Consider the following 27263-nt stretch of genomic DNA (forward strand, 5'->3'; position numbering starts at 1 on the left):
AACGCTCAATATTACCCAAGTCATCAAAAAAGATAAGTACTGACCCATTTTTTAGGCTTTAGTTATACCATTGCAAGGTACAAAATTTAAGCTTCAGATATTGCCTGCTTTCGTATTCTGCAAAAGAGTGCAAGAAGCAAGAAAGTGGACATAACAAAGTTCTGAAGTGCACTTGAAAATTTGCTGAAATTGTCTTGTGCTTTTTTTTATTTAATGACGAAACTTAAGATCTAGCCACTTGTTCAGTGGCTAGATCTCAAGATTCAACGACGAAGATGCCCAAGTCTCGTGTGGCGAATGGGATTCGTGCCATAATGACAAACTAACAACACAATGCCGGAAATAGGAATTGCCTTCTTTGGTAGCGGTTGGTGAGATGTATGGTTGCCTGGTAGGTGGTGGGGGAGGTGGGCGTGGCTCTGTCTTGCTGGTAGGCTGGTCCGAAGCTGGTTTCTCTGGTGTATCAAGCCCGCCATGGCGTATAGGCCCAAGGGTATCACCACTGTCGACATGAGGTGTGCCAGACCCTGCGAATGAGCGATAAGTTTTATGTTGACAACACCTGCCATTCGGCAGTTGTACCAACGACAATAAGTCAGATGGTGCTATGAATAGTAGTCTTACTAATAGGTGTTTTCCGCAAAAAAACTGCAATGTTTAGATACTTCTCAAGATAAACAAAGAGAATTGTTTTGAGATACTTAGGTAGGAGCTCACGCCTGATGAAAAACCGGCTGAGTTGGTTTAGATTCGTCACGGCTAAAAGCGCTACTAGCACGTACGAATAAAAGATGAAACACTACACTCCACGCTCTACTAAGAAACAGCGTTTTCTCACTGACAATCTACCACCCTCTTAGCAATAAATAGTTTTGAGCCAGTCGCAAAGTATCAAAAAAATGTAACTGAACTTTACGCAGCATTTAAACGTAGGCATAGATGGTTCCTTCTACTGAATTACCTTGTCAGCATTTTTCAAAAGAGTTGTAGTGTGTCCTTCCGAGGAGAATCGCGAATCAGGAATTAAAAATAAGATGGAACAATCTGCAGGAAGTTAAGCGAAAGTTTTCATCATTTATCTACTCATATATTTATTATTTTAAGAGGAACATTAGGCGAATTCGGAGAAATTAGTTGGTTCAGACGTATTGCCATTTCTCGGCATGTTGGTAATTGTGAATTAAAATAAAGGACTTTTTATCGGTTGCCCTTATTCTCTTTATTTTAGAGGATTACCAACTATTAAATTTGTAAGCTGGACAGATATTGGGAATTATTTGCATAGATAAATACCTAAATACAAAATAATAATGGCGCACATGGCGGAGAACGAAGTTCAAATTAATTTATTGTCCTTGTGGCGCACTTGTACGGGATCTATCCCCCTCATCACGTCGTCAATAGCTTGTGTTTTATTTATATGACGGAGTCTAAGCATGTTTTAACGTGATAGCGTTAGAGAGCTCGTGTCGCAGCAAACCCGCCGCCGGTGTGGGCTCCGTTGGTTATGAGCGAAAAATTGTCTGTGTCTCTGGGACCGAAAAATCAAGTTACCGAGATAGCCGCGGGAGGCCGCTACTTGTTCACGCCTGCACGTGCGATCACGCTGGGAAAGCCGCGAGTTCGAAAAAAAAAAGAGTGCTCAAGGTCATGAGGCGTGGTGGTTTCTTTTCCTTGCCACCCCTTCCTGCTTAGCTTCCAGCGTTTTCGCCGGGACGAGAGAAGAGATAATGCAATTGCAGCATGTGACAAACCTTTGTAACTCCACTCGCACTAGACGGATTCTTAAAATTTTTGCGGTGTTGAATTCGTGAGACAATAAGCTGTTATAGTGATTTCATTCCATTGTTACTTGAAAAAGTGTTCCAAGGCCCCTGTAACGCAATTTTTTCGACAGGTGTCACGCGAAAATGAACCAGTTTGGTGATAATAGCGTGCGCTGGTACAATCTACTGTGTGCATGTTTGTGTGCGTGCCTGTGTATGAAAGAATACATATTAGTAAGTATGCACTTGGTGGTTGAAGGGTGCCTTAGAAGCAAGATTTTGCTATACGATTCAACTTTTAAAGGCGAAGCAAAAGGGTCCCCCTATTTTTCTTTTTTGTGCCGACTTTGGGGCCAGTTTGTTGCAAGGGCCATGTCGAGGCGTGAGTTGACCGTCCCACTGAAAGTAAAGTAGTGAACTCAGAGTAGGAGCCACGCAACTGAGTAGGCAAAGTTCTAGGAGGCACAAAAAAATCTGAACTCTTGTTCGTAGCACTTCGAACGACGTGCGACAAGCGAATTATAGCGTCGTTTGAAGTGGGTACCCTTTTCTCAGCCTGTTCTTCAGAGAAAAGTCCCAGATGGTCGTGCGATTGCTTGATTTATTTAGTTTAGTTATTTACAGAATACTGCACACCCAAAATGCTGCCTTAGCAATAGGCGAATGTAGAAAAAAAATGCATTTAAGCAACGCAAAAACGTGCGAACGTTAGAAAGTGTCAATAATACACAATGAGCAAAAATAACACTAATAAATATAAAACAAAACAAACACAAAAAGAAGGAAGTTGCAAACCGTACAAACACTGAGCAATAACAACGCCAAATGTAAACACCAAAAGAAGCCAAAAACCAACAGCAGACAGCAAAATATAGTCAAACGTGAATGTTCTCATATTTCAAGTTACAGCCACATTAATAAGAGCACGTGATATGTAGATGCTCCAATAGGAGGCACAACTTGAACACAGCCCCGCACTGTGTACAAGAAAAAGCTACCCCGCTTTAAGGATTTGCACATAAATATAAGGGATATTCAGAAAAACCTCTCGGTACAAGACCAATGACAATGCGACCAGAATGCAACAAGGAGGAAGAATGTCGTATCACTTAGACCACTGGCTTGAAATGCCCGAAATAAAGAAAAATGTTTCTTTTTTCGGTATGTCATGCTTGTTGAGCAGTTACTGAGGGGCTCCTGCGTCACTATGAGTCTTTATAAAGAAAGAGTAACATTTCTCTGGGACAAAATGGCGAAGAATGCATTTTGTTTTTTGAAGGCACGAACCCTCACTAAATGGGACTAAGAGAAGACACCTAATGTTGCCGTGGTGGAGTTCTTCTCTTTAGACCGAATTTCGTATGATGACATCGATGAGAATTCATTAGTGTTTCCTTCGCGATAAGGTTACCATGGTGCGTTGTGCTGTTACAATGCATACATGGTTCTGAAGATGTGGACAAGGAGGAGATTCCCCAAAACAATAAAGTGTATAAGCGCAAGCTTTACGTATGCGTGTCCCAGGGTTACCTGATTGTATACTTAATGCCAGGTTGACTACTTTTGAAAGGCCGCGGCGACAAAACATGACTTTGCCAACTCAGCTACTTTTTGACTGTTTTTCTGGCACTGGCATGAATAGGTTATATACTCTAAAACCAAGCGTTAATAAATGCAGTTATGAATGAATCCACTGTATTGACCACGGTTCCACTGATGTAATCGCAATTTTTACTCACTAAGCGTAAGGGATTGGGTGTGCCAAAAACGTTTCCCGGTCGCAATGCTCTTCATCATAATGATGGAACTCATGTTGCTTAGACAGCACTGTAACAGGCGACAGACATGCTCAGGCTTTTTAGCCGCTATCTGCCTCACGCACGAATGCTATGAGCTGCACAGGCGGCGCCACCCTAGGCGAACGTTGACGAAGAGGGGATGCTCACAGGTGATAAAAACCTTGCGCAAAGCGCATGCATCTCGTTGTTTCGGCGGTTATTTTTAATTCTGGTTAATATTTTCCTTGTCGATACTACTGCACTTGTCAGGCTTAACAAACGTAACATTTGTTACGTCGAGTGTTTTATTTGTTTGGAATTGACAGGCCCGTTTTTTAACACTATGTGCGCGCATGATGTAGCATGCGTTTTTTACGTGAATGCGCCTGAGCTGTTTGCGTAATCTGTTAACGAAGGTGCCATAAAAAGAAACATTTGAATTCGGTGGGCCCAGCCGCTGTTGTTTTTCTAAGGTATCTAGCTGCAGACTGCACATAGCCTCACCTGTTATGGGGCCGAATACGATGAACGCTTTGACAACCTTGCCAAAAGACGCATTTGTTGGCTCCGAGCCCCTATTTATGAGCACCTACGGTACTTTCGTCAAGCTGAGTATATTAGTGCCGACATGCTAGCGATTAAAATCTGGATCAAAATATAAGTCTACAACGATGTATCAGGTGGCCTATGCAAGACATTGTAGACAGGGCAATATAACTTTTTTTTTCTCAATTTAATGCAGAAGCCAAGCGAGTGTTTTCTCTTGCGCCTCTTTCAAAAAGCGACTTAAGGTAACGAATAACGCACGAACTTCTCGTGATCATCAAGATCAAATTCGGAACATGTTTGCAAGGTGTTACAAACTCTGGATTAACGTGATTAAAAACTCGCAAGAGCAAGAGGTACTGCGAAATACGAAGTACTTTTCTCACTAAACATTAAAAGTGCCGCGGTGTATGTGTATTTGATTGTTGGTGCAGTATTAAGTGCCAATTTTCTAGTGTATACCTCCTCCAGGAAGTCACGTAATCTTTTTTCAACCATGTTTTGCTGTGATCAAAGTTGCTGCAAAATATATTTTGACATTTTTCAGCGTCACAAGATGATGATAATACAACTATGCTGAATTGATGCTTGGCTAATTTTCTGGCTTCAAAAGAAAATAACAGGTGCCGTTTGGCTACTGTTCTGGCTACTTTGCTGAATTTTGTGGCTGTTTTTCTCTTCGAGGATCTGGCAACCCTTGCTCACCCAAGGCGAGAAAGAAACCAGAGAGAGGGCAATGAAGTATATGTCGTAGTACGAAGCGGCAAAGCTATACCAAACAGTCAGCATGACAGCACCGAGGATGTGAAGGATGCAGAAGCTACAGTGGCAAGATACTTTCTCGCATCGCAAGCGATGTTGACCTTGCGAGATGCTGTCTGCAATACTGTTGTCTTTCAACGTGCTTAAGGAAAACAAAGAATGCATAAAACCAAAAGCCAGACGTTCGTATTGAATTTCAAGACTCATTACTAAGCGATAGTGTGTTTAGACAAATTATTCTACACAAACACCACTTCAAGTGTGTGAGGTTTTGTATGAATTGGTGCTGGAAAACAAAGAAGGTCCCAGATAATGACCCGGGTGGCTTTCGGTCTCGGAAGCGAAGGAAATAGTTATCCTGCAATGAAAAAGGCATCTACCGCGCAATCAAAAATGCTCGCACTTAAAAACGTATGACAGCTCCCCAGCTGCGAAACCCAAATAAGTGCGTCGTACGGGCCACTCAGTGAATCTAGTTTGTAGATTCACACCTAGCGTGAGCGAAAGCTGCTGTTCGTACTGGTTCGTATCATTTAGGATGAAATACATGGATGGAAAAACAAAAGTAACTGTATTTCATGAAACTGTCACTGAAGCTTTAGGTGCAAGTACGTGCCATCAGAAAGTGCACATGAGGAGGCACTGTGTTACCCTCAAAACGTGAAATGAGGCGCGACTTGGTTCCGACGTGAATTCAGTGACGCCGTGTTACAAAATCATCTGAAAAGGGCCTTTCTGCCTACTGTAATTTATACAAATCGCCTTCTAGAGAAAAAAATTCTCGTATATCCACGAAGTGAATGATGATGAAAGAGCTTGTTGCAGAGGTTAAATCTGGTCAACCGTAAATTTTGTGTACACATGCTCACTCATCATCATATAAAAACGTGACACGAGAATTTTTGTGTGATTGTATGAAAACGTTATAGGCACAATTTTTTTAAGAGCCACGGCAAACGCCCTGCTGCCAGCCCACAAGCATGATACCATCAGCTGTCTTGGATAGCCATTCCCCTACACATGTGGCGTCTTGTCATCATTTGATGGTGGGCTGTATCTGTTATATGCACAGCGGGCGACGCGTCGTCTGTGTAGAACACACATTAAGCTCTTTACAGATGTGCCTTTTTCGGCACACAAAAAGCTGTGACGTACAACGCCTGGAACGGCGTCGACCATGGCATTCACACCACTTCCATCACCAGCACTTCGAACGCATGTCTCTTCCTTGCTCGCTGCTCATAGCGACGCGCAGTCATCGTGGTCCTCGCCCGCTGCGTGGAGCCAGTATGGAGCCTCGCTCGCCATGGTCAGGTGAGCGAGTGCCGTATCAGCGGCGGCATGCCACCCAGTGTGCACTCCTGAATCAAAGAACACAGCTGCGCGTATGACGGGAGCAATGAGCACTACCGTACAAACCAGCGCAACGTGGATAGGTAACCCCCAGCAAAAGGAGCAACCTCCTAAAACAGCCTGACCACATATACCCCTGCTGTGTTCTGAAGGGAGACAACAGCTTACCTTGCGGCTACCTTGGATTTACGGTTCTTGGCTATGCATGCAAGAGAGTTTGTGGCATGTGCTGAACCACACACACAACATGCGGGTTCACATTCTTGAGGGGCCCGCACCCGTCTTCTGCGAGGAGCACCTGCTGACCACAGAGGCCACACGTGCCCGGTCTGGGGCTATATGTGTTCATCCGATGGCCGACGACACCGCACTTGCAGCAGGCCGGGATCGTGCAAAAATAGTGTTCGACTGGGATAAGCGATATGTCGTCGTGAAAAAAGCACGGCTTCTCCTTACCGGCAAAAGGTCGACGCTTTGTTCGATGTCCCAAATTTGCGCACCTCGAGAATGGTGCCTGACCTCCAGCGTGCACTCTCTCGGAGCATCTCCGTCGCATCGGAGTTGCGGACTGCGATAACTCTGTGGCAGACATTGCCACCTACTTGTCACACGTATATATGGAGAAGTTGTGTTTTCTCGATGTTTCTGGCGAAGCCCCTAATGACTTCATCCGCCGTGTTGGACACAGGCGTGTGAATCACGACTAAATATTGCTTTCACGGGGGAAGAACTGTCAGCGTCTCAACTAACTCAGGCCCGAGGTATGCCTTGAATGCGGCCCGTACCAGTGCTCTGTGAAAGCTTGATGCAATGAGACGCACTGACGTGGCGTCACGACCAATAGTCATTCGGCGGTTCTAAAAGAACGAGGCACCCACTTGGTCAGCACCTTGCCTTTGCGTACCACAGCGCGCTAAGCGGAGAGACAGACAGACAGACAAAGAACTTTACTGTAGTCCTGAGGATTGCGACACCTTTTTTAGGAGGCTTCCATAGCAGTCACGAGCCGCTCCCACGTGCGGACCAGAAGACGACGGCCCTCCGCCATCTCACATGCCCTCTTGTCAGCCCGAAGTTGAACCGAGAAGACACCACTAATTAGGGCTTCCTTCCAGTCTTTTTCTTTGTTAAACTCGGCGTCACATAACGCAGGGCATTGCTAGAACATGTGAGGTAATAAGCGATACGCATCTCCGCAGTCCGGACATTGCGTTTCTATGGTGAGCGAGAAAGGACTGAAAATGCCCGGCGAAGGAAAATGCCTCTTTCGGAGCATCCTGAAGGCTCGAGTAGATTGCGCTCGAGTAAGTGTAGGATGAGTAAGTCAAAAAGCCCTCCGAGAGAGATGATAATTGATCATAACCTCACGAAAGGTGAGTAGCGAGTCCTTGTACCTACCGGCATCGTCGCCTGCAAATTCACTAGAACCGCCGAGGTGAGCGATACCTCGTGCGCATTCATGGGCAAACTCATTGGCATTAAGGACATCAGGGAGTGAGCTGGCTTCCGTTTTGGCCGGGACCCATGTTATGGTGCGTTATCATGTTTGCGCAAGTCGCATACCTTCGTCATCCGTTCACGACACGTAATACAAAATTTAATATAAGTGTAGTTAGCGGAACGGCCGCGAGCGCATCATGAGCGTGGCATGTAGTCATGTTGTTACATGACATGGAATTAATGATTTTCATGTTGGGGTCTGTCGCTTGCGTTCGCCATGCAATCGTGTCATAGCATACCAGTTTGCAGCATGTCATGTGAACGAAACCACCGCAAAGCAGCAGGACCTTGAAATGTATATCATGACATTCATGACATATATATAATGATTTTCATGTTATGACTGGTCAAATATGGTCGTCCTACAGTGATGTTATGCCATACTGAGTTTCGTATCGATATTGTTATCGAAACAGCCAGGAGAGCTAAAGGAGTAGGCGGCTGGATAGATAGATAGATAGATAAATAGATAGATAGATAGATAGATATCCTCAATGTCGCCGAAGTTTGCTAAGAAGTGCTTCGCATTTAAACAAACGTTTATTTGATGCTCTGCGCGACAAAATCGATGAATTGTGTGTTGGAAGCGCTGCATTAGAGAGTCTCGATCAGTGCAGCGAATGCGAACGAGCGCATCGGGCACGTTAGACACGAGAGGCATCTGGCAGTTATCTTCGAAAACGAAGGAAGGCATGCGCGCCTGCCTCGGAAGTGATAAGGTGTAGAACGCAAAGTGAGAGGCAGGTGCCACCACCGTGACGTCTTAGAAAAGCGTTGGAAACACTTGCTTTTTTGAGCATCGCGTTGCACTGTCAGTGCGGCGTGATATACGCTACGGTTTTTAGAAATACTTGTGTGCCTTTTCTAGTAAAAAGGCACACATCGAGGTGTTGTTATGGTGCCTGAGATATGTGCAATAATTGCTTTTCAAGTGACAATCGCACAAGTATGAACGCTGAAACTTGAGAAATATTGGTGGGCGCTGCAGATGAGGTTGGCCGTTTTATGTGTTGTTTGGTGCCGTTAGGGGGATCGTTACCGTGGACAAGCAGACGACGAAAATTTTGGCGTCGAAGGTCCCCAAGAAAGACTAGCATCTTTAACAAATTATCAGAACTTCACGAATGGCCACATAGCCGAAGTGGGCAGAGAAGCTGAAAGAAAGCCCGAGCGCATTCTGCATACATGTGATGTGAGAAAGAAGGGTTTCTGGGGCCAAGCAATCCTCTGGATCTTTCATTTTTTTGCTCTATTTCAAGACCACACTAGCTACTTCATGACCAAAATTTTCGGTGTGTGATTTATTACGAATAGGATGCCCAGCAACCACCAGTGGTGAAAGTCGCGCTGCCGCTGCTGAGAAGTAAAACATGGGAGGAATAGCATAGAAAAAAAAGTTTAGAAGGGACACTCCGCTTAATTTGGCCTCAAGAAGTACGTCATGACTACGTAACAAACTAGAGCTTTCACCAACCGCCAGAGAACGCAAGAGCAAAAATAGAAAACGTTATCAGCAAACCAACGGAATGTTTTTACCGAATAATAATAACACGTCCATATTGGGAATGTTCTTATACACTTATTCAACACACCTTTCGTGGTTATTGTTTTTAAGCCGCACTGTTATAAATAGCATCTGCAATTCGCGCCAATGCGAGTGCCCTCGTACAATTAGGATTGCCGCAAGCCCAGGCATGACAGCGGGATGGTATGGCCAACTTCGACTGCTTCAGTGTTTTCGCGTGTGAGACAGCAGGTGAGGTATGCTTTAAGTGAACCTTGTTGAGTGACATGTTGTTGAGCTTGTTGGAACATTGATTCAGAAAAAGGTTACAACGGCGCGAATAAAACACCGTGTAAGAAACAGACACGCTACTACACCTTGCATGCGCGTAGTGCAAGGTGTGTTTATATGTTTCTCATGGGGTATCTTATTTGCGCAGTTGTAACCTTTTTCTGAAGCTTGTGACGAAGGCGGGGTTCGCTAAAAACAGTTTGCGGCTGTATGCGGTCTCGTCCAACGTGAATTTTGTACAGCTTATGTAGTATAGCAAATCACTTCTGTTCAATGCTCATCTCTTTTTGTGCTTTTTAATTGCTAAGCCTCTACCTTGCCTTGAAATGAAAACATTCCGGATACTATGTCTCCTGTCTCTCTGTTATATATATATATATATATATATATATATATATATATATATATATATATATATATATATATATATATATATATTCACGGCTTGTTCCAAAACAGCAAAAAGTGCGATGAATAAAGCCTTAGTGAAATGTGATTACCTGCGTCTGTTTTCATTACAAACTTTGTCGAAATAAAAATTACGCCACAACCATCATTCGTACGAGCAATTTAGAGCTAGAAAAAGTAGAATATTGCAAGATCAAAACAACAAATCATTTGGATTTTGGGCGGAGACAAATGGTCTGAAATCATTAAGTTTTGCCAAATCTAAACTTGAGTTGCGCAAAGTATTCAAATATTCATGCCAGTGAAACAGAAAGGGGTAGCAGAGACCACTTGCTCTCACCGACCTACTGGTTCGCTAGGATTGGTTCTGCCGCCGGGGTCCGTAGGAGTCACTATTAACTTGTTTTCAGTTTCTCTTTGGGCATTGTGAATTTCTGCCCCCGTTCTTTTTTTATTCTTGCATGCCGTACCATCCCAGCTGGGCGTCTATCTAAATTTAGAACGTTGCTTGTTTGGACTAAATTACAATGTTCATGGACTCTGTGCGAATTTGGGAAGGCTCTAACATGCAGAAAAATAGCAGGACATCACGAATTGTGCTTACTGCTCGCCAGGATGATCACAACGCCGATAGATGTAGCGACGAGGATGATGACCGCCATGCTCAACAACACTGTTGTCATTCCCAGGCCGCTGCCTCTGCAACAAAAGAGCAATAAGTCCACTTCATTAGGAGCCGATGTTGCCGTAAAATCAAACACAGCTGTATAGACGTCATGAACGAAGCCCTGGAGATGCTTTTACACATCTCAAAAAATAAAAACATCTGTTTACTTTTATAAAACAAACTCTGCCGAGATTCGTGTAAATTCAAACAAAATCTGCAAGTGTGCCTGCTATGCGTAGATCTCTTTTTCATTTTTATGTCATTGCCTTTTTAGAGGGGAAAAAAGTCAAATCTTATGCTCTAAACAGCGCGACTACAATAAAGTGAACAGGGGAAGCGACAAACACGAATCGCCTGCCCTGAAACGCACCACTCTGATTTGCAATGAATGGTGACGTTATTATCCTGCAGCAGTTAACATACTTATAAGGGTAACGGCCCCTATGTTCGTCCAGTCAAATTACCATTAACGCAGCTTTTTACTGCATTACCTCTGCACACTCTGTGAGTGGCCTAAGTATGATACTGTTGAGGCATCTACAGCATGAAAAAATTGACCTCAAATACACCGCAATTCCGTGGTCAACAATATCTAAAGCTTCTGTAGTGATTGTCACACTTTCACCAGAGATATGAAATAACGTATATGATTCATGATCGAATTTTCGCTGCGTTTATCTGCTGTCAGTATCAATATTTACCACTCTATTTATGTGAGTACTGTGGGCACGTACAGTATAATATTTCTTCAAGATAACAGACTTGACATCCACGCTTAGTTTTCAGTTCTTCATTGATATGTAGGGTTTAATGTCTCAAAATCATGATATGAATATGAGGGATGCCGTTGTGGAGGGCTCCCGAAATTTCGACCATCTGAGGTTCTCTAACGGGCACCGAAATCTGAGAACACGGGCCTACATCATTTTCTCCTTCATAAAAAATGCAGCCGCCACATGCATCCTTAGCCACTAGACCACCGTGGTGGGGCTTAGTGTCTAGTATTTAGAACTAGTTTTACGTTTAGAGACCTTTTCGGTAGATTCCTAATGAGGTATGTGGCCGGATCAGAAGCTCGCACTTATTTATTTTTTTTTGGGGGGGGGGGGTTTGGCTTACTTTTCACCATCGTTCTTCCCGTCGTTCTTGTTACTGCGTTTCCTACATTACTTTCGGAGGCCACGTACGTGCACTCTAGGCATAGTTCCTCTGTGGCAGAAAATATTTACAGGTGTCGTCTGTGTTCGCAATGCCCACAGCCTATAGGCGGCGCGCCATGTAGTCCGAGATGAATAGTGGTTCAGTTTGGACTGGCACGGTGGATGGCCGTGTTTTTGAGCGCTCCCGATCGACTGCGCAGATAAGTGGTGTTGCATGTTTTGAGCTTGCTTTTATAGTTAATAAGGCAGCAGTTAAAATCTTTGGCGCACTTATTACATTGTACGGCATGTCCGGGGGTCAGTCACCAGGTATTTACTAGTTTGTGCGTGTGTGTTTCCTTGTGGTTTTTCTCCTCTTGCCACCCCATGGGGGAGGCGCACACACATTGAACACGCAAATATTTGTAGTAGAGCATAGACCTCCTCTTTTTGTCGGGCAGGGATCGTGTCGTGTTTTGTAATTATCGAGTGAGACAAGTCATAAAGACAACTATTGTGATAAAGAAATGGTTAAAAAAGCTGTAAAGTGTTCAGCATGCGGAGTGAGTTTGAAAATAGACCCAACTGCAGAACCAAATGGAGAAGAGGCTCACGCGAAGTGTAGGCAATGTGAGGTCGAAGAAAAATGGACAAAACGATGGTTCCCCAGAGTGAACTGCTGTTGAAAGTCGCCGAGCTGGAGACTGCGTTGGCAACAGAGCAAGAAAAAACGAGGAGAATAGGTGAAAGGCTGAAGTACGCCGAGAAAGCACTTGCCAAGTTGAGCAAAGGAGCGGCCGATGGAAAGAACAGTAGGGCACCGGCAATCGGAACGGCGGAGAAGAAAGAGCTAGCAAGTTTGGAAAAAACAGGTTCAGCCGGTTCAATTGTCACAAGGCCCAGCTTCAGCGAACTAGTAGTGGGGCTGCGAGGGGACAAACAGCTGGCGTCACCGGTGCAAGTAACCCCCGGCGCAGGACGCTCCAGCTGAAAAGTCACGGTATGTGATAATCGCTGGGGACTCGAATATAAATCAATGCGCAGAAGCTATCAGAGATAGGGTAAGAGGTGACAAGGGGGTTGCAGTAGGGACTTTCTGAGGACGCATGCTGGAAGCAGCCATGCGGCAAGTGAGCGAAAAACTCAAAACTACAGCTGATAGACGAAACCTCGTGATAAATTTAGGCGGTTTAAACGATGCCTTAATTTAAAATATGGCAGGATTAGCGACCACACTGGCGAAAGAGATCGATGACATGCGCGCCACTTCTCCTCAGGTACAGGTAGTGATATGCACGATACCACAAGTGCCTGTGCGTGACGGAAACCTGCAAAGAGCGATTTTCAACGCGAACCAAGAGATATGTCGGATGAATTGAGAGAAAGGCTTTGAGGAGGTGGAAATAAACAGAGATGGGTATAAGAGGGGTGGTTTTCAGGGAAACAGAATTCACTCCCATGGGCGGCTAGGTCATGAGGTGGGTTGGAGACTTCCAGAACGTGCCGTAGCTTTTTTGGAAGGCACGTGGGCCTTTTGGGGTGCAGGGTAGAAGGTAACGAGAACAGGTGGTATGGACAGATACGATTCTAAAGTGGCACCAGTATCTAAGATAGGTAGAGTCCGGAGAAGACTTAGACGTAGCCACGAGTGCCGAGCCAATTCAGACATAGGGTATATTAACATGCAGGGTGACAGGAACCAGCTAAAGTAGAAAGAAATAGAAGAACAGCTAAGATAGGAGAGGCCGATGGTGTACGGTTTTGTAGAAACACATCTTAGGGACATGGAACAACCTCCTAACAATCCGCACTACGCGTGGGAATATTGTAATAGAACAGAATATAGCAAAAAGGGGAGTGGTAGTAGGGCATTTATTCATTAAAGTACAGACTGACAAAGGGTCAAGCAGGAGTGCAAGGAACATTTATGGTTAAAAGGAAAAGTGGCACGGCAAATGACACTCCTTGGTTTGGTGTACTTGTGGACGGGAGAAAAGGCCAGAGAGGAAAACCAGGCAATGGTAGAGTGTATATCAAAGGACATTGAGGAGTTAGGAGGAGAGTGCGAGATAATTATACCAGGAGATATGAATGCGATCATAGAAGATATAAATGGGCATACCGACCAAACAGGCAAAATGATTATGGATATTTGTGAAAGGCATAATTTGATCATTTGGAATAGTAGCGAGACGTGTGAAGGGCATATAACATGGGAGGTAGCAAGGCTGCAGTCGACGATAGATTACGCAGTGATGTCACATAGTATGTATGATAAGCTCAGAGGAATGCACATAGATGAAGGTGGCTCCAGAAGTCTGGGTAAGGGTCACAAACCTATCAGGCTAAATTTCGCAAGAGCACTGAAAGTGGAAAGGAGACAAGATTAGCAACTACAGGAAAATTTTTATTCAGAAAGCCAAAGAGAAATAGCTACTAAACGAATTGAGAAAGTACTCACTGAGGATAATAAAACAGTGTGGACATACGTGAATCTAATTAGACTGTTTGAGCTAGAGGTTGCTAAGGCACGTGACAAGTCACCCCGGAAAAGAAGACACCAACCCAAAAGTTGGTGGGATGAGGAAGTTAATAGAGCCATAGCAAAACGCCAGGAAGCCTCTAGGGAACGCAGACATGCTAAGCAGCGGGGTGAACCGACGGATGATGTTGAAAGAAAATGGCGAATCTTTCTAAGCTTAGAAGGAATGCATCTCTTCTGATCAATGAAAAGATTAGAAGAAAGGGAGCTCAGTGGCTGGCAGAAGTACATAAAAAGGACAGAAAGGCATCTGCGAAGTTTTGGAACCATCTAAACGCCCTAAGGAATGAAACAAGCCTAAAACAGAGGTTTATAACTACAGCTCAAGCTGCTAGGCTAGAAGGGGACGAAGCTATTGAATAAATAAGAACAAGGGTGACGGAAAATTTCCAACAAAGAAGTGTCTTAGGCACCACAATAGACAAGGATGAATCAAGTGGCGCAATGACTCCATTTTCACAACAAGAGTGGGAAAGGGCTGAGAAAAGGGTTACTAGTAGTACATCAACAGGCCCAGATGGCATTCCAATTATGCTAATAAAGACATCAGGTCCAAAGCCTTAGCAGGCTTTGAGAGAGGCAGTGAGCAAAATGACCATCGATGGTGAAGTTCCCTATGGATGGAAACTCAGCAGGATGAGCATGATCTATAACGGAAAGGGGGACAAAGCTGACATAAACAACTACCGTCCAATAACAGTGACGTTAGTGGTGTCCAAGATGGCGATGCAGATTATAAAGGAAAGACTGCAGGCATGGATAGCGGATGAGGGGGTGCTGGGGGAACTGCAGAATGAGTTTCGAGAACACAGGAGGTTGGAAGACAATCTGTTCTCACTGACGCAGTGCAACGAAATAGCAGAAAAGAAACACAGTCCGCTATGGCTAGCATTTTTGGATATCAAGCGAGCATATGATAGCGTGGTTGAAGAGGACTTCTGGGGAATACTGGACACACTAGGTGTGGAAGATGGAGTCACTAATTTTTCAAAGAATATCTTCAAAGGTAACAAGTCAGTTATAAAGTGGGAAAAACAGGTACCCAAGCCTGCAGAGGTAAAACGGCGGCTTAGGCAGGGGTGTCCTCTGTCACCCTTGTTATTCATGATGCACCTACAAGAATTAGATGCCAAATTAAAGGGAACCTGCAAAGAGTAGCGGTCAAATTAGATGGGAGTGGAATGGGCTTCAACCTCTCTTTCGTCAAACAAGGAAAACTCATTGAACAGGCACTACCAGCATTGTCGTACGCAGATGATATAGTGCTAATGGCCGACAACAAGGAAGATTTGCAAAGATTGATGGGTATTTGTGGTAATGAGGAAGTTAGGTTAGATTTCAGATTCAGTAAGGGAAAATCAGCAGTCATGATTTTTAATGATAATGAAGGTGGTGAGCTTTGAATACAGGAGGTCACGCGAGAGATAACAGATGAATGCAAATATCTGGGCGTATTGATAAGCAATGGGGCCGAGTACCTAAGGGAACATGCCCACCGCGGTGGTCAAGTGGCTAAGGTACTCGGCTGCTGACCCGCAGGTCGCGGGTTCAAATCCCGGCTGCGGCGGTTGCATTTCCGATGGAGGCGGAAATGTCGAGGCCCGTGTGCTCAGATTTGGGTGCACGTTAAAGAACCCCAGGTGGTCAAAATTTCCGGAGCCCTCCACTATGGCGTCTCTCATAATCATATGGTGGTTTTGGGACGTTAAACCCCACAAATCAATCAATCAATCTAAGGGAACACGAAATATACGTGAGGACTAAAGGTAACAGGAATGCAGCGGTGATGAAAAACAGGGCACTGTGGAATTAGAATAGGTATGATGTTGTGAGAGGAATATGGAAAGAGGTCATGGTTCCTGGTCTGACGTTTGGCAATGCGGTCTTGTGCATAACATCAGAAGCTCAAGCAAGATTAGAAATTAAGCAACGTGGAATAGGTTGGCTTGCCTTAAAAGCTCACGGGAATACACCAAATCAGGGAGTACAAGGTGGTATGGGATGGACATCATTTGAGGGCAGGTAAGCTAACAGCAAGATAAAGTTTGAGAAGTGATCGAGAGAAATGGGGGAGAAGCGTTGGGCTAGGCAGGTATTCAGCTACTTGTACATGAAGAATGTCGATACAAAATAGAGGAAGCGAACCAGAAAATTGACTTGTAAATACTTAGAAAACAGCAGGGGGCCAAACCAAAAAAAATTATCGGTTCAGGAGAAGGTGAAGGAAGCTGAGACCGATATGTGGAGAATCGGCATGATTAAGAAGTACGAACTAGAGATTCATCGATCTTTTAAGCAGGAAATATCCAAGGAAAAGATCTTTGATAATACTATAAGTAGTTCTGTACTCTTTGATGCCAGGACGGGAGTATTGCGAACCAAGACATATAGGGCCAAATACGGAGGGGTAGACATGGTATGCAGTGCCCGTGGAGAGGAAGAGGAAACTGCTGAACAAATAATAATGTTCTGTAAAGGGCTTCACCCTATAGTTCAGGATGATGGCGCAGAGTTTTTCAAAGCACTGGGGCTTAGGGACAGACAGGGCAAAATTGATTTTAAGCGGGTAAATTTAACTAGAAGGAGGCTATCTGATTGGTGGCTGAAGTCAAGTCACGAGTGAAAATTAAACCCTTCACTGCAAAGTACCAGTCCTCAACTTCCCTATTTAAAGAAAAAAAACGTAAAACTAATGGTTAGTTTACTAAATATTATGACTAGGTGGCGTTAGCCGCCACCCGAAGGGCACAGCCACATCCATCCATCCATCCATCCATCCATCCATCCATCCATCCATCCATCCATCCATCCATCCATCCATCCATCCATCCATCCATCCATCCATCCATCGGTCCATCCATCCATCCATCCATTCATCCATCCATCCATCCATCCATCCATCCGTTCGTCCGTCCGTCCGTCCGTCCGTCCGTCCGTCCGTCCGTCCATCCATCCATCCATCCATCCATCCATCCATCCATCCATCCATCCATTCATCCATCCTACCATCCATGGCTGCGCAAGAATGATCAACTTGTGAACTCGCAAAGAAATAAAAGACGCACTGACGTACTCCTTGTGCCACTTTCACCAGATGAACTCTTGATCGTCAATTAGATGTATACCAGACCAAATACTTTCCCAAACAATAGAAGCTGCCAAACGTTGACTACCTCATTTCTTGCCGTAGTGCAAGGGGTAAGGGTGTCGGCTGATCGTCCGTGTATCAACGATGCGTTGCGTAATCTTGTGCATGCTACAGAACACCATGTGAGCTAGAATTCACGTATCAAGTGATACGGCATGATACGGCAGTGCGCGGCATCTATCAACGAACGTAAAAAACAAGCGCCGCAGCGTAGGCCAAGGTGTGGAAGCGCAAATCTTAAGCCTACGCTACTTTCCGCTTGCAATGAATGTTACGGGATTCATGCACTACAAAAGCCGTGACGAATGCTATACGCACGTAGAACAAGGTGAGTTTTAACTGCAAATGTTATACACTAAGACTTAACAATCCATCATGGCTGCAGAAAATCTCGCGAAGCTGATATGTGTACTCGGCGCGCTATAATCGAAAGCGCTAGTTGCCATGTACTTTCACGAAAACTTCACCTTTCGCAAGAACAAATAAGATTGATTGTGTCATGGACAGTCCGGAATAATCACTGATGCACGCAACATAAACAGCGGTTCGTGTTCGTTTCTTGCTAACGGGTTAACACTGCACGCTAGCACCGCCGAAAAACAGAGCGTTGTTAGCGTCTGCCTACTGATCATCCTTGAGAGGACGCTCCTGAATTATGGAAGGCAGCGTGACAGTTTATGAACATTGCGAATATGTCGAAATATAAGAATCGTCTTGTAGCGCGGCTATCTTCCGCTTCCATTCTATGACCCAGTTCGTTCCGTGGCCCAGCTTCTGCTAGTGTTCTGCGACAGCTTCATTATTAGCGTTATGTTTGGTAATCAAGTATTCTATCTCAGTGCCACGCCATGTCTCGGAACTACGTTTATAATAGACCCTAATGTATGTGAAACGTGAATAATGGTTGCAGTGCTGGGTATGCACTTTTATAAACATTACATGTGTACTCCAGTGATACAGCCATCACGTCACTTTACTGTCAATTGCAGTTAAGCGCCATCTTATGCCGTATAAAGGGCTACCATCCTCCTGAGTACAAATGCTACTTATCAGCTTGCTGCTGCTTATTGTATTGCTATTATTCCTTTTGCAGTTGGCAAGAATACGCAGCTAAAAGCAACTGGTTATATAAAACATGTCTTTATGCGTTAATTTGAGCCGCCTCAGTGGTCTAGTGCCTAAGGCATTCAGCTGCTGACCTGCCGGTCGAGGCGTTCACATTTTCGATGGAGGCGAAAATGCTTCAGGTTCATTTGCTCAGATTTGGGAGGACGTCGAAGAACCCCAGGTGGCAAACATTTACGGAGCGCTCCACTAGGGTGTCCCTCATAATCATAAAGGTGTCTTGGGACGTTAAGCCTCACAAAATACTGACTATCATTCTGTGTTCATTAGTGCATATATATGGCACCACTTCGTGACGCTTCGAAAAGGAGAAAATTACAGCGCAGGCGCCTTCCATGCGCACGCTTCACGTAACATTGAATCCCAAGGTATATGGGACCGGTCGAATGTTTTTTTAAGGACGTAATCAGTGTAGAAGACTTCGTAGACTAGCCCAGGGAATGTTTCAGCAGCCGGTATGATAAGTGCTGCAAGAGTCGTCATATCCTTGATGCCGGTTTGTGTGCCACCCTTATACCCTGCTTGCCGAACACCCTCGCCAGCTGCTCGCTTATTCTCTTGACATACGGGACCGCGATACGGTGGAGTTGTTCGAAGAAGGTTCCATTGTCGGAGGCCCCTTTTGCAGAAATGGGCTCGCGGGGAAATTTCTGCGGTCACTCCTTCATTGTCGCATAGGTGTCTGAAGAAGCTCCCCATGTACCCATTGTTCGGGAGCTCGGAATTGATTGCTTCATGTTATTAGCTTCACCTTCCTGTATTCGAAGCAATTCAAATAAAAAATGCAGTAACAAGAACAATGGCGGAGGAAGAGACCGCCACTAAAAAAAATGCCACCACCTCCACGAAGGGATTGTGAGAAATTGCGAATGCATTGCGTAGCGTCCATAACACCGTTTCGCACGTGAAAATCCAGCGTTAGAAGAATTATGCTTTTAGGGGCGAAGCCCCGTATAGCGGCCCCCGTTCGTCCTTCGTAGTCGTAGTAGTAGAGTGTAACCAGTCTTAAATTTTGACCTCCAAGGTGGTGCCGGTTTCTTCTGTGCGTTGTTAAACAATAAAAAATTCACAGCGTGCGCATTAACTAAGTACCGAATTTTCCTGTCTCTCATTCCCCCTTAACAGCCATGGGCATGTACGTTGAGCACTATCTGAGAAGAAAGGGTTGCTACGTTATACTCGCAGGGCATAACCTCATTGGTTTTAGAAAGGTTTAGCGAGCGTTGGGCCACAGTGCCATGAATACAGTGAGCCAGTATATACCATGAACTCGAGGTGGCTAAAGGTGGAAAGTAGACACGAAGTGCAAGCCGTAAGAAAGTGTGCGTGTGCCTCCTCTCGTTCAGTCCTTGGAGTGTCCGCTGGATGACGTTGCTTCTATATGAGGAATATATGATGAAAAGATGCGAGATGGCGGTACTCGGAGTGTTGAATAGGTGGACGAACGGATACACAGACAGATGCATGGACGGACACACGGATGGCTGCACGGACGGATGGACGCATGGACGAACGCAGGAGCAGATGCGCGGACGAACGCAGGAATGGCCGCACAGATGGACGTGCAGACGCACGAACAGACACTCGCACGTACGGGCGGATGTACGTACGGGTGGCCACACAGACGCACGCATGGACGGACGGAAGGAAGGAAGAACGAATGGACGGACGGATATTTCGCCCCACTCTCCATCATTCACTCCGTGGATATGCTGCCATTTTTTTTGTTACGTGAACCATGCAGCGAATGGCAACATTTGTCTCATGAAGCGTTTTTCTGTCTCGAGAAACGCGGTACGCGTTTTGGTACTCTGTTTGACCACTTTGGTTCAGCATTACCAAAGCTACGGGGTGTAGGAAAGCCACAAGCGTGCGCAGCGAAATGTATTCTGACATCAAGTGCCCAAGTGCCTTGAATTTGACAAGGCTGGCTAGAATTAGCGTTTCTTTGGTTTTTTACGCCACGTCGACACATGATGAGTTTATTGGTCTTCGTCATTATTTCTTTCGCATTTATTCATTTGTGTCGGTTACCGCCGACCACTGTCTTTACAAATCAACATGGCAGCACACATACAGAAGTGACTGCCGCTTCGATCCGGACTTACTCTTGCTACACGCGGACTGCGCGGACAGCAGTAAAAAAATGGTGAAATCAGCTATCGATTTGTGTCACCTCACTCTGGAACTACAGCATCAGGTACGTTTGGCCGATATTAGCAAAATATGCTGCTTGCTTAGCTGCACCTGCGGAGCCTAATGCGCTGAGGCAGTGTTCGGACTGCGTTGCCAGACGAAAAACTCAGCATCTCCAAATATCAGACATAAAACCTTGCACAAAGTTTTATGGGTATTCTTCTTCAGCGAAAACAAAAAAAGTCACCGCATTGCCGCAAAGGCAAAGCCATGAACGCGATAGCAACAAATTGGAAGGTCACGCGCAGAATGGAAAGCAGATCGAATTGTGCCACGCGTTTCTCACGCACAGGGTAGGTTGGTAGGTACAAACTTTATTATGTACATAAACTAGACAGGCTAGAACTCCAGCCACCCGAGGAATATAAAGGGTGAATAGCAAAGTCTGTCCGACGGGGTGATGCTCCTATTCCGGGACACCACCGGCAGGAGCCATCCGCTCAGCTGTGTGGATCAGTCGCAGCTCATCCATCAGGATTGGGTAGAAAGCAGCGCCTCCCATTCGTCCCATGTGCCACAAGTGTGTTCGTCGTCGTGCACTGCACACTCTCACGTGATGTGAAAGAGTGTGGAGGTGGCTCCACAGCACGAGCATATGTCTCTGTAGGCCGTGAGGTAGATGAGGTGAAGAGTGTGCAGATATATGTGTTCCTTCGTATTTTTTTAGCGCGGTCGCCCCCACAGCACCGACCATGCTATAAGAACATGGATAGTGCTGTCTATTTTCCCTGTAATACTTAAGAATTGTCGTGAAACAAGGATCCAGGGATGTAGGGTGCTCTATTACATTGTTTTGAGCGGCTCGGGGAATTGTAAAGTCTCGAGCCGCCGCGTCCGCATGCAGGTTCCCTGTCACGCCCTCGTGCCGGGTGCCCAAGTCAGTACGTACTTTACTGTGGGGTCCTGTCCTGTCCCAACCAATATACCAAGCAACTGTGCTCCAATTTTGTGTTGCAGATCGTTTCTGCGAGCTTATTGTGAATATGTAGTGGTTGTTATCGAAGCGTTTCGCGTTCATAGCTCTTTTATTGCGAGTGCTATGGCGACCTTTTCTGCTAGTGTTGCCAATGCCTGATCTATTGAGGCGCAGGCTGCAATTCTCCCTCTACGGATGGTGACTACACACACAGCTCTCTTCGCATGGGTCTGATGAGGTGCGGCGTCAGTGAGTCTGGCCGTGTTAAAAAATCTTGTCATGATGTCAATGTAGTCCGCCCTTGCCTTTCTTCTCCCAGCATGCAGAGTAGGATCCATGTTGCTTGGTATTCGCAATACGGTGTACCGTTCTCTAAGTTCGCTTGGTACCTTTTGGTTTCTCGGTGTTTTTGTAATAATATATCGTGACCTAGTTTTGTTAGGACTGCTCTGCCAGTTGGGGTCTGGAGAAGGCGATTTTCTTGCGCGGGTAGCTGGGCCTCTGATAATTCTTCGATTGTGTTGTGAAGACAAAGAAGCAGTAGCTTGTTGTTCGATGTATTCCGCGGTAATCAGGGCTGTTTTGTAGGTGATTATGATTATTGGGTTTGCTTCTTCTTTCTCTTTTCTGTTCATATTGTGATACAGAAGCGAGTATTACGAGGCTTTTGAGCAATCTTAGAATATCTTGTTCTCTAATGCCTTTACGATTGTTTGTTAATCGCGAGAACATGCGTGAGATCTGCTGTATCGATGTTTTGAGTAGATTTGATGTGACACATCTTTGATTAGCTTGCAGTCACATTGCTAGTATTGGTACGGTATCTTTCTCCTGAATGATATTTCGTTCGAGCCTGACTTCCAGCTTAAGATTGGGGCCGATCTCCCATGTTTTTTTTTCATGAAGCGAATGATCTCCGACCTTTTGGCTGAGCACTGAAGACCCTGTATCCTTGCGTACTCTTGTATGGTGCTAGCTGTCTGTTGTAACCTATCTGCTTTCTTTGCCGGGCTGCCTGTATTTGTCCATATCATGATATCGTCTGCATATATTGCATGTTGTAGGCGGGCAAAGTTCTTGAGTTTTTCTGCAAGGCCTGTCATGACCATGTTGAAAAGTAAAGGTGAAATGACTGCTTCTTTAAGTGTTCCTTTGTTTCGAGCTCGAATGATGTCGCATTCACAATCTTCCAGCTTGATTATTGCAGTCCTGTGACTCAAAACTTTTGAAGTATTCGAATATTCGTTCTCCACAGTTAGCTTCTTCCAGACCTTCTATTATTGCTTTGTGACTGATGTTATTAAAGGCTCCCTCATGTTAACTGCCATAACAACACTTCCCCATACTTAGAGGTGTCCATTAACGCTTGTTATTTCAAAAGTAGTAGAGCATTCTGCATTGAAAGGTTTAGGTGAAAGCCAAATATGGTTTCCGGCATGAGGTTTTTCTCGAGGTGACTGAGAAGCTTGGTGTTCACCAGTTTTCAAAGATTTTTCCTAAGCAGGACGTGAGCGATAGGTCACATGTTTTCAATGGCAACTTTTTTTCCTGGTTTCGGCACCATGACCACAATCGCATGTTTCCATTCTTGTGGAACAGTTCCAGCAAGCCAATGTTTCAAATGACGCGCGAAACGTACTCATAGGTTCAGATGCATGCGGATAAGCGTCGCAGTTGTTACCTCACTGAGTCTGAAAAGCGCGCGCTTTTCGCAAACGGGGACTGCAATTATTGCAGTAACATTTATGCGCCCAGTTATACCAGAAAATTGTTCCAGTTAAAGCATGCGGCAAGCGAAGACGAACAATCCCCCCTCCTCCCTAGCCCAAGATAAGGGTGCGCGATGGAGCGTCGCTTCTCTCCTCCATCCGGGGCAACGTACGCGCGGAAGAATAGACCACGTGTCACCACGTGATGTGGCGACGTGTGCTCCTTGCGCCATCTTGCTGAAAATGCTGGAAACACAATGATTCCCTCGAGATACCCGTCAGCAGCGGGTATAATTGTGTGTAAGACATATAAATGTCTGCTTCAGTATTTTGAGAGTTAACCAGTGTGCTATGCTCTTTTTCCTCTGACAAAGCCTTGAGAAAGCTTTGTTGGGTTTTCGCGCGTGCGTTAATGGCAAGGAGATTCACTTTCTAAGCCAATGTGTTTAATTTCTAACTTGTAGTTGTGAACGCAAGTGTGCGAGTGAGCGCGGGGCCGTTTATGTATGTGTACGTGTGCGCCGGCGTGCTTTTGTTTGTGCACGTGTGCATCTGCGTTTGCTTTTGATTTTCTATGTCAGTATCTGTGCGTGTGCGCGTGCGAGTCCATGTGTGCGTTTATGTGAGTGCGTAATTTTGGTATGTCTGTATTCAAACCTCAGTTTGTGCGTGTGTGAGTTTGTGTATGTTTATATGAGTGCGTACTTTCGGTATGTCTGTATTCACACCTGTGTGCGTGTGCACTCACACGTTCACACGTATGTGTGCTTCTGTGTATGCCTGCATGTGCGTTCGTTTGTGTATGTCTCAATTGGCGCGTTTGGATGTGCTTGACAGCCTGCGTGCGCTTATGCATGTATTCGCGCGCTAGTTTGCAGAGAAAAGCGTGCGTATTTTTTGTTGGGGGGTATGTATGCAAAGGTGTATGCGTGCGTTTACGTATGCCTACCCTAACAGCAATGCCATGTATTGCACCTATATAGGCTATATGTGCCCACAAATAAGCATATATATCCGCATATGTGACTCCTGTTTACCATATATGGATGTATATCTGGCTGGGTCGATGTATTGGGTTGGCATCACCGGCGTTGTCGTGATGGGTCACAACTGATGTCTGGCCCAAAGGTCGGTTGTCAAGATATAATATGCCCGCATGGGATGTCAAGAGACGGTGGAAGTCTTGTGGTTCGGAGCATTTTAGCATCATTTTAGTAATATCACTGCTTGAAAGGTTGGGCGCCATGAGCAAGTTGACGTGCGTAGTAGGTTGCTTAGCTCACAGTTCCGAGATATCACACTCTTCCAACGACGCCGCAACGCCTAGTTTAATACCAGCAGGCAGCACGTGCGTGAAGAAACCAAAAAAAAAAACAAATAGGTCTAGTTATGGCGTACTCTGACCACGGTGAGCGGGACAGCAATGGAATGCTTCAGCACAACGTCGGTAATGAATGAAACGACATATTCACCATCGGGCACAGGTGGATCACACATGAACTGCACGTAAGTCATGGCTGGTGGCGAAAGATGCAGAAAATCAGTGGCACAAAGGCGAATTTGTGCATCACGGGCAACAGCGGTGTCAAAAGGCAGTTTCAGCTGAAAGAGGCCTGTTGAGCCGTCGATAAGAGCGGAGTGCGCAGAAAGAAAGTCGAGACTGAGAATCACGTCATGTGGCACTGCTCAAGCATGGTGAACATTACGACGGTCTGACGGACAGCAATACACACGTGAGAGGGGAACATGCCAAGAACGGTAGATGTGCTCCAATCGGCAAGCATTACTGCACACTTAGGATGTGTGATCACTTTTCGCAGCTTAATACAGAAAGCAGCGCTTATGACTGAAATTTGTGCGCCAGTGTCTATGAGGGCTGTAATAGTTACGTCATCCATCAAAAGGTCCAAAATATTGCGGCGTGTAAGAATTGTAATTAGAGGATTTGCAGACCGGGTCGTTATTGCAGCGTCCCCTCCGAGAGCTGCATGGTCTAATTTTTCGAGGTTGAGGGCTCAGGTCGTGCAGGGGACTTGGATCGAGGAATCATCTTCGAGAGAGGAATCGAGCAATCATCTTGGTGTGATGGTGACCGGCTGAACCTTCGGCCCTGAACGTTAGTAGCAGCAGGCTGGGGATCGTACAGAGTAGAAAACCGATGAGAGTTGCCTTCAAGCGACGCCATGTCGCAGTGTTCCAGGATGAATTGGACGTCTAACGATTGCGACAGTAACGCGCATTGTGTCCGGCGCGAGAGCAGTGAAAGCAGATCGGTCGATCATCCAACGTCCTCCATTCAGCAGGGTTCCGCTAGCGAGAAATGTAGCATTAAGGGTACACTGGGACATGGTTAACCGAAGCTGAAATCTTGGTCGGAAGCGATGGCTGCAGAAGCCATTGCTTCGAGATCGTGGCGAACGTTCCGGATGACATATCGGGATGATGAATGCGTGAGCTTGGGGCAGTCCTCGCAGGTCTAATCGGCTGCAGTGTTACGCAGATGCGCAAACTGGCGGGTTATGCGACAGTTTTTGGCGTGCTAGAAGTGCTGACATTCCTTCCCTACCGCTTCGACTGTGGCGCAATTTTTAACGATCAACAATTTAGAGGCGTCGTCGGCGATTCCCTTTAACATACGGGCAATTTTGTCCATTTCGCTCATGTTCTCGTCACAATTTGGAGAGAAGCCCAATACGTCTTCTATATATAATACATAAAATTCCGTCGATGTCAGCATGCGACATTCCAGGTCTTTCCTCTCGGTCTGCTGTCGCGCAAATGGCCTGCTCAACAACTCGACAAGCTTCAGTTTGGAAATGTCTCAGCTGGTCAACTACGACTCATGCGTTTCATACCAGGTGACTCCCGTATTCCGCAAGTAAAATACAACGTTGGTCATCATCAACGTGGTGTCCCACCTATAGTATTCGCTCACACGCTTGTAAAACGCGACCCAGTCTTTGACACTCAACTTGTCCTTGCCTGTGCCCGAGAAGGTTCCGGGGTCTCGTGGAGGCAGGAGAATCAGAGGAGGTAGCTGCTGTTGCTGCTGCTGCTGTTGCTCTTGTGGGTTGGCCTGTCGAGCCATTGCAGGAAAATGAAGGTGGTGACCATTCCGAAGTTCCGTGTTGGTTTGCCGGGAGAGCCAGGTAGGCTACCCAGCACCTCAACCTATAATTTTACAAGAAAACGTATATGCGCGGATATTTGCGATGTTCACAGGCGCCGACTATGGCTGGCACACTTGCGGGCTGGGGCCAGTCTCTATCCAGTTCGTAGTCTTCTCTTCCAGACAGAGACCCTCTACCTCTTTATGCCCAAATCCCACTACTGTCTTAAGGCAATATATGGTGTTATATACAGCCATATATGCCGCGGTTGGTCCATATGAGGAGTCCAATTCGTCCTTATAAGGCACAGTCACACCATATATAACATATCAAGTAGATCCTTGTATGTGGAAGTGCTCTCATATATGGGATGATTGGTTGATTGATTTGTGGGGTTTAACGTCCCAAAACCATCATATGATTATGAGAGACGCCGTACTGGAGGGCTTAGGAAATTTTGACCACCTGTGGTTCTTTACCGTGCACACAAATCTGAGTACACGGGCTTACAACATTTCCGCCTCCTTCGAAAATGCAGCCGCCACAGCCGGGATTTGATCCCGCGACCTATGGCTCAGCAGTCTCATATATGGGATGAACTATATATATATATATATATATATATATATATATATATATATATATATATATATATATATATATATATATATATATATATATATATCCTGATGAAGGCCAGACTCTAGGTTGAAATTAACCACATTGTGACCGCTCACGGAGAATCTACTTGACTATATATATATATATATATATATGACGCTACAAAATGGAGACACCTCGTG

At 45.4% G+C, this 27263-nt stretch overlaps 1 protein-coding gene across 2 annotated transcripts in view; it reads right to left on the reverse strand.

The window, feature by feature from the left end:
* LOC142767122 (uncharacterized) overlaps window positions 1-27263 on the reverse strand; it is a 336953-nt gene that overhangs the window by 168065 nt on the left and 141625 nt on the right. For both annotated transcript variants that reach the window (XM_075868347.1, XM_075868346.1), the window contains 2 exons: window positions 10513-10607; window positions 354-527 (listed from right to left, as the gene is read on the reverse strand). In XM_075868347.1, coding sequence (XP_075724462.1) covers window positions 354-527; window positions 10513-10607 — 269 coding nt within the window. The remainder of the gene's footprint in view (window positions 1-353; window positions 528-10512; window positions 10608-27263) is intronic.

This window comes from Rhipicephalus microplus, chromosome 7 (genome assembly GCF_043290135.1).
Source record: "Rhipicephalus microplus isolate Deutch F79 chromosome 7, USDA_Rmic, whole genome shotgun sequence".
NCBI classification, from domain to species: Eukaryota; Metazoa; Arthropoda; class Arachnida; order Ixodida; family Ixodidae; genus Rhipicephalus; species Rhipicephalus microplus.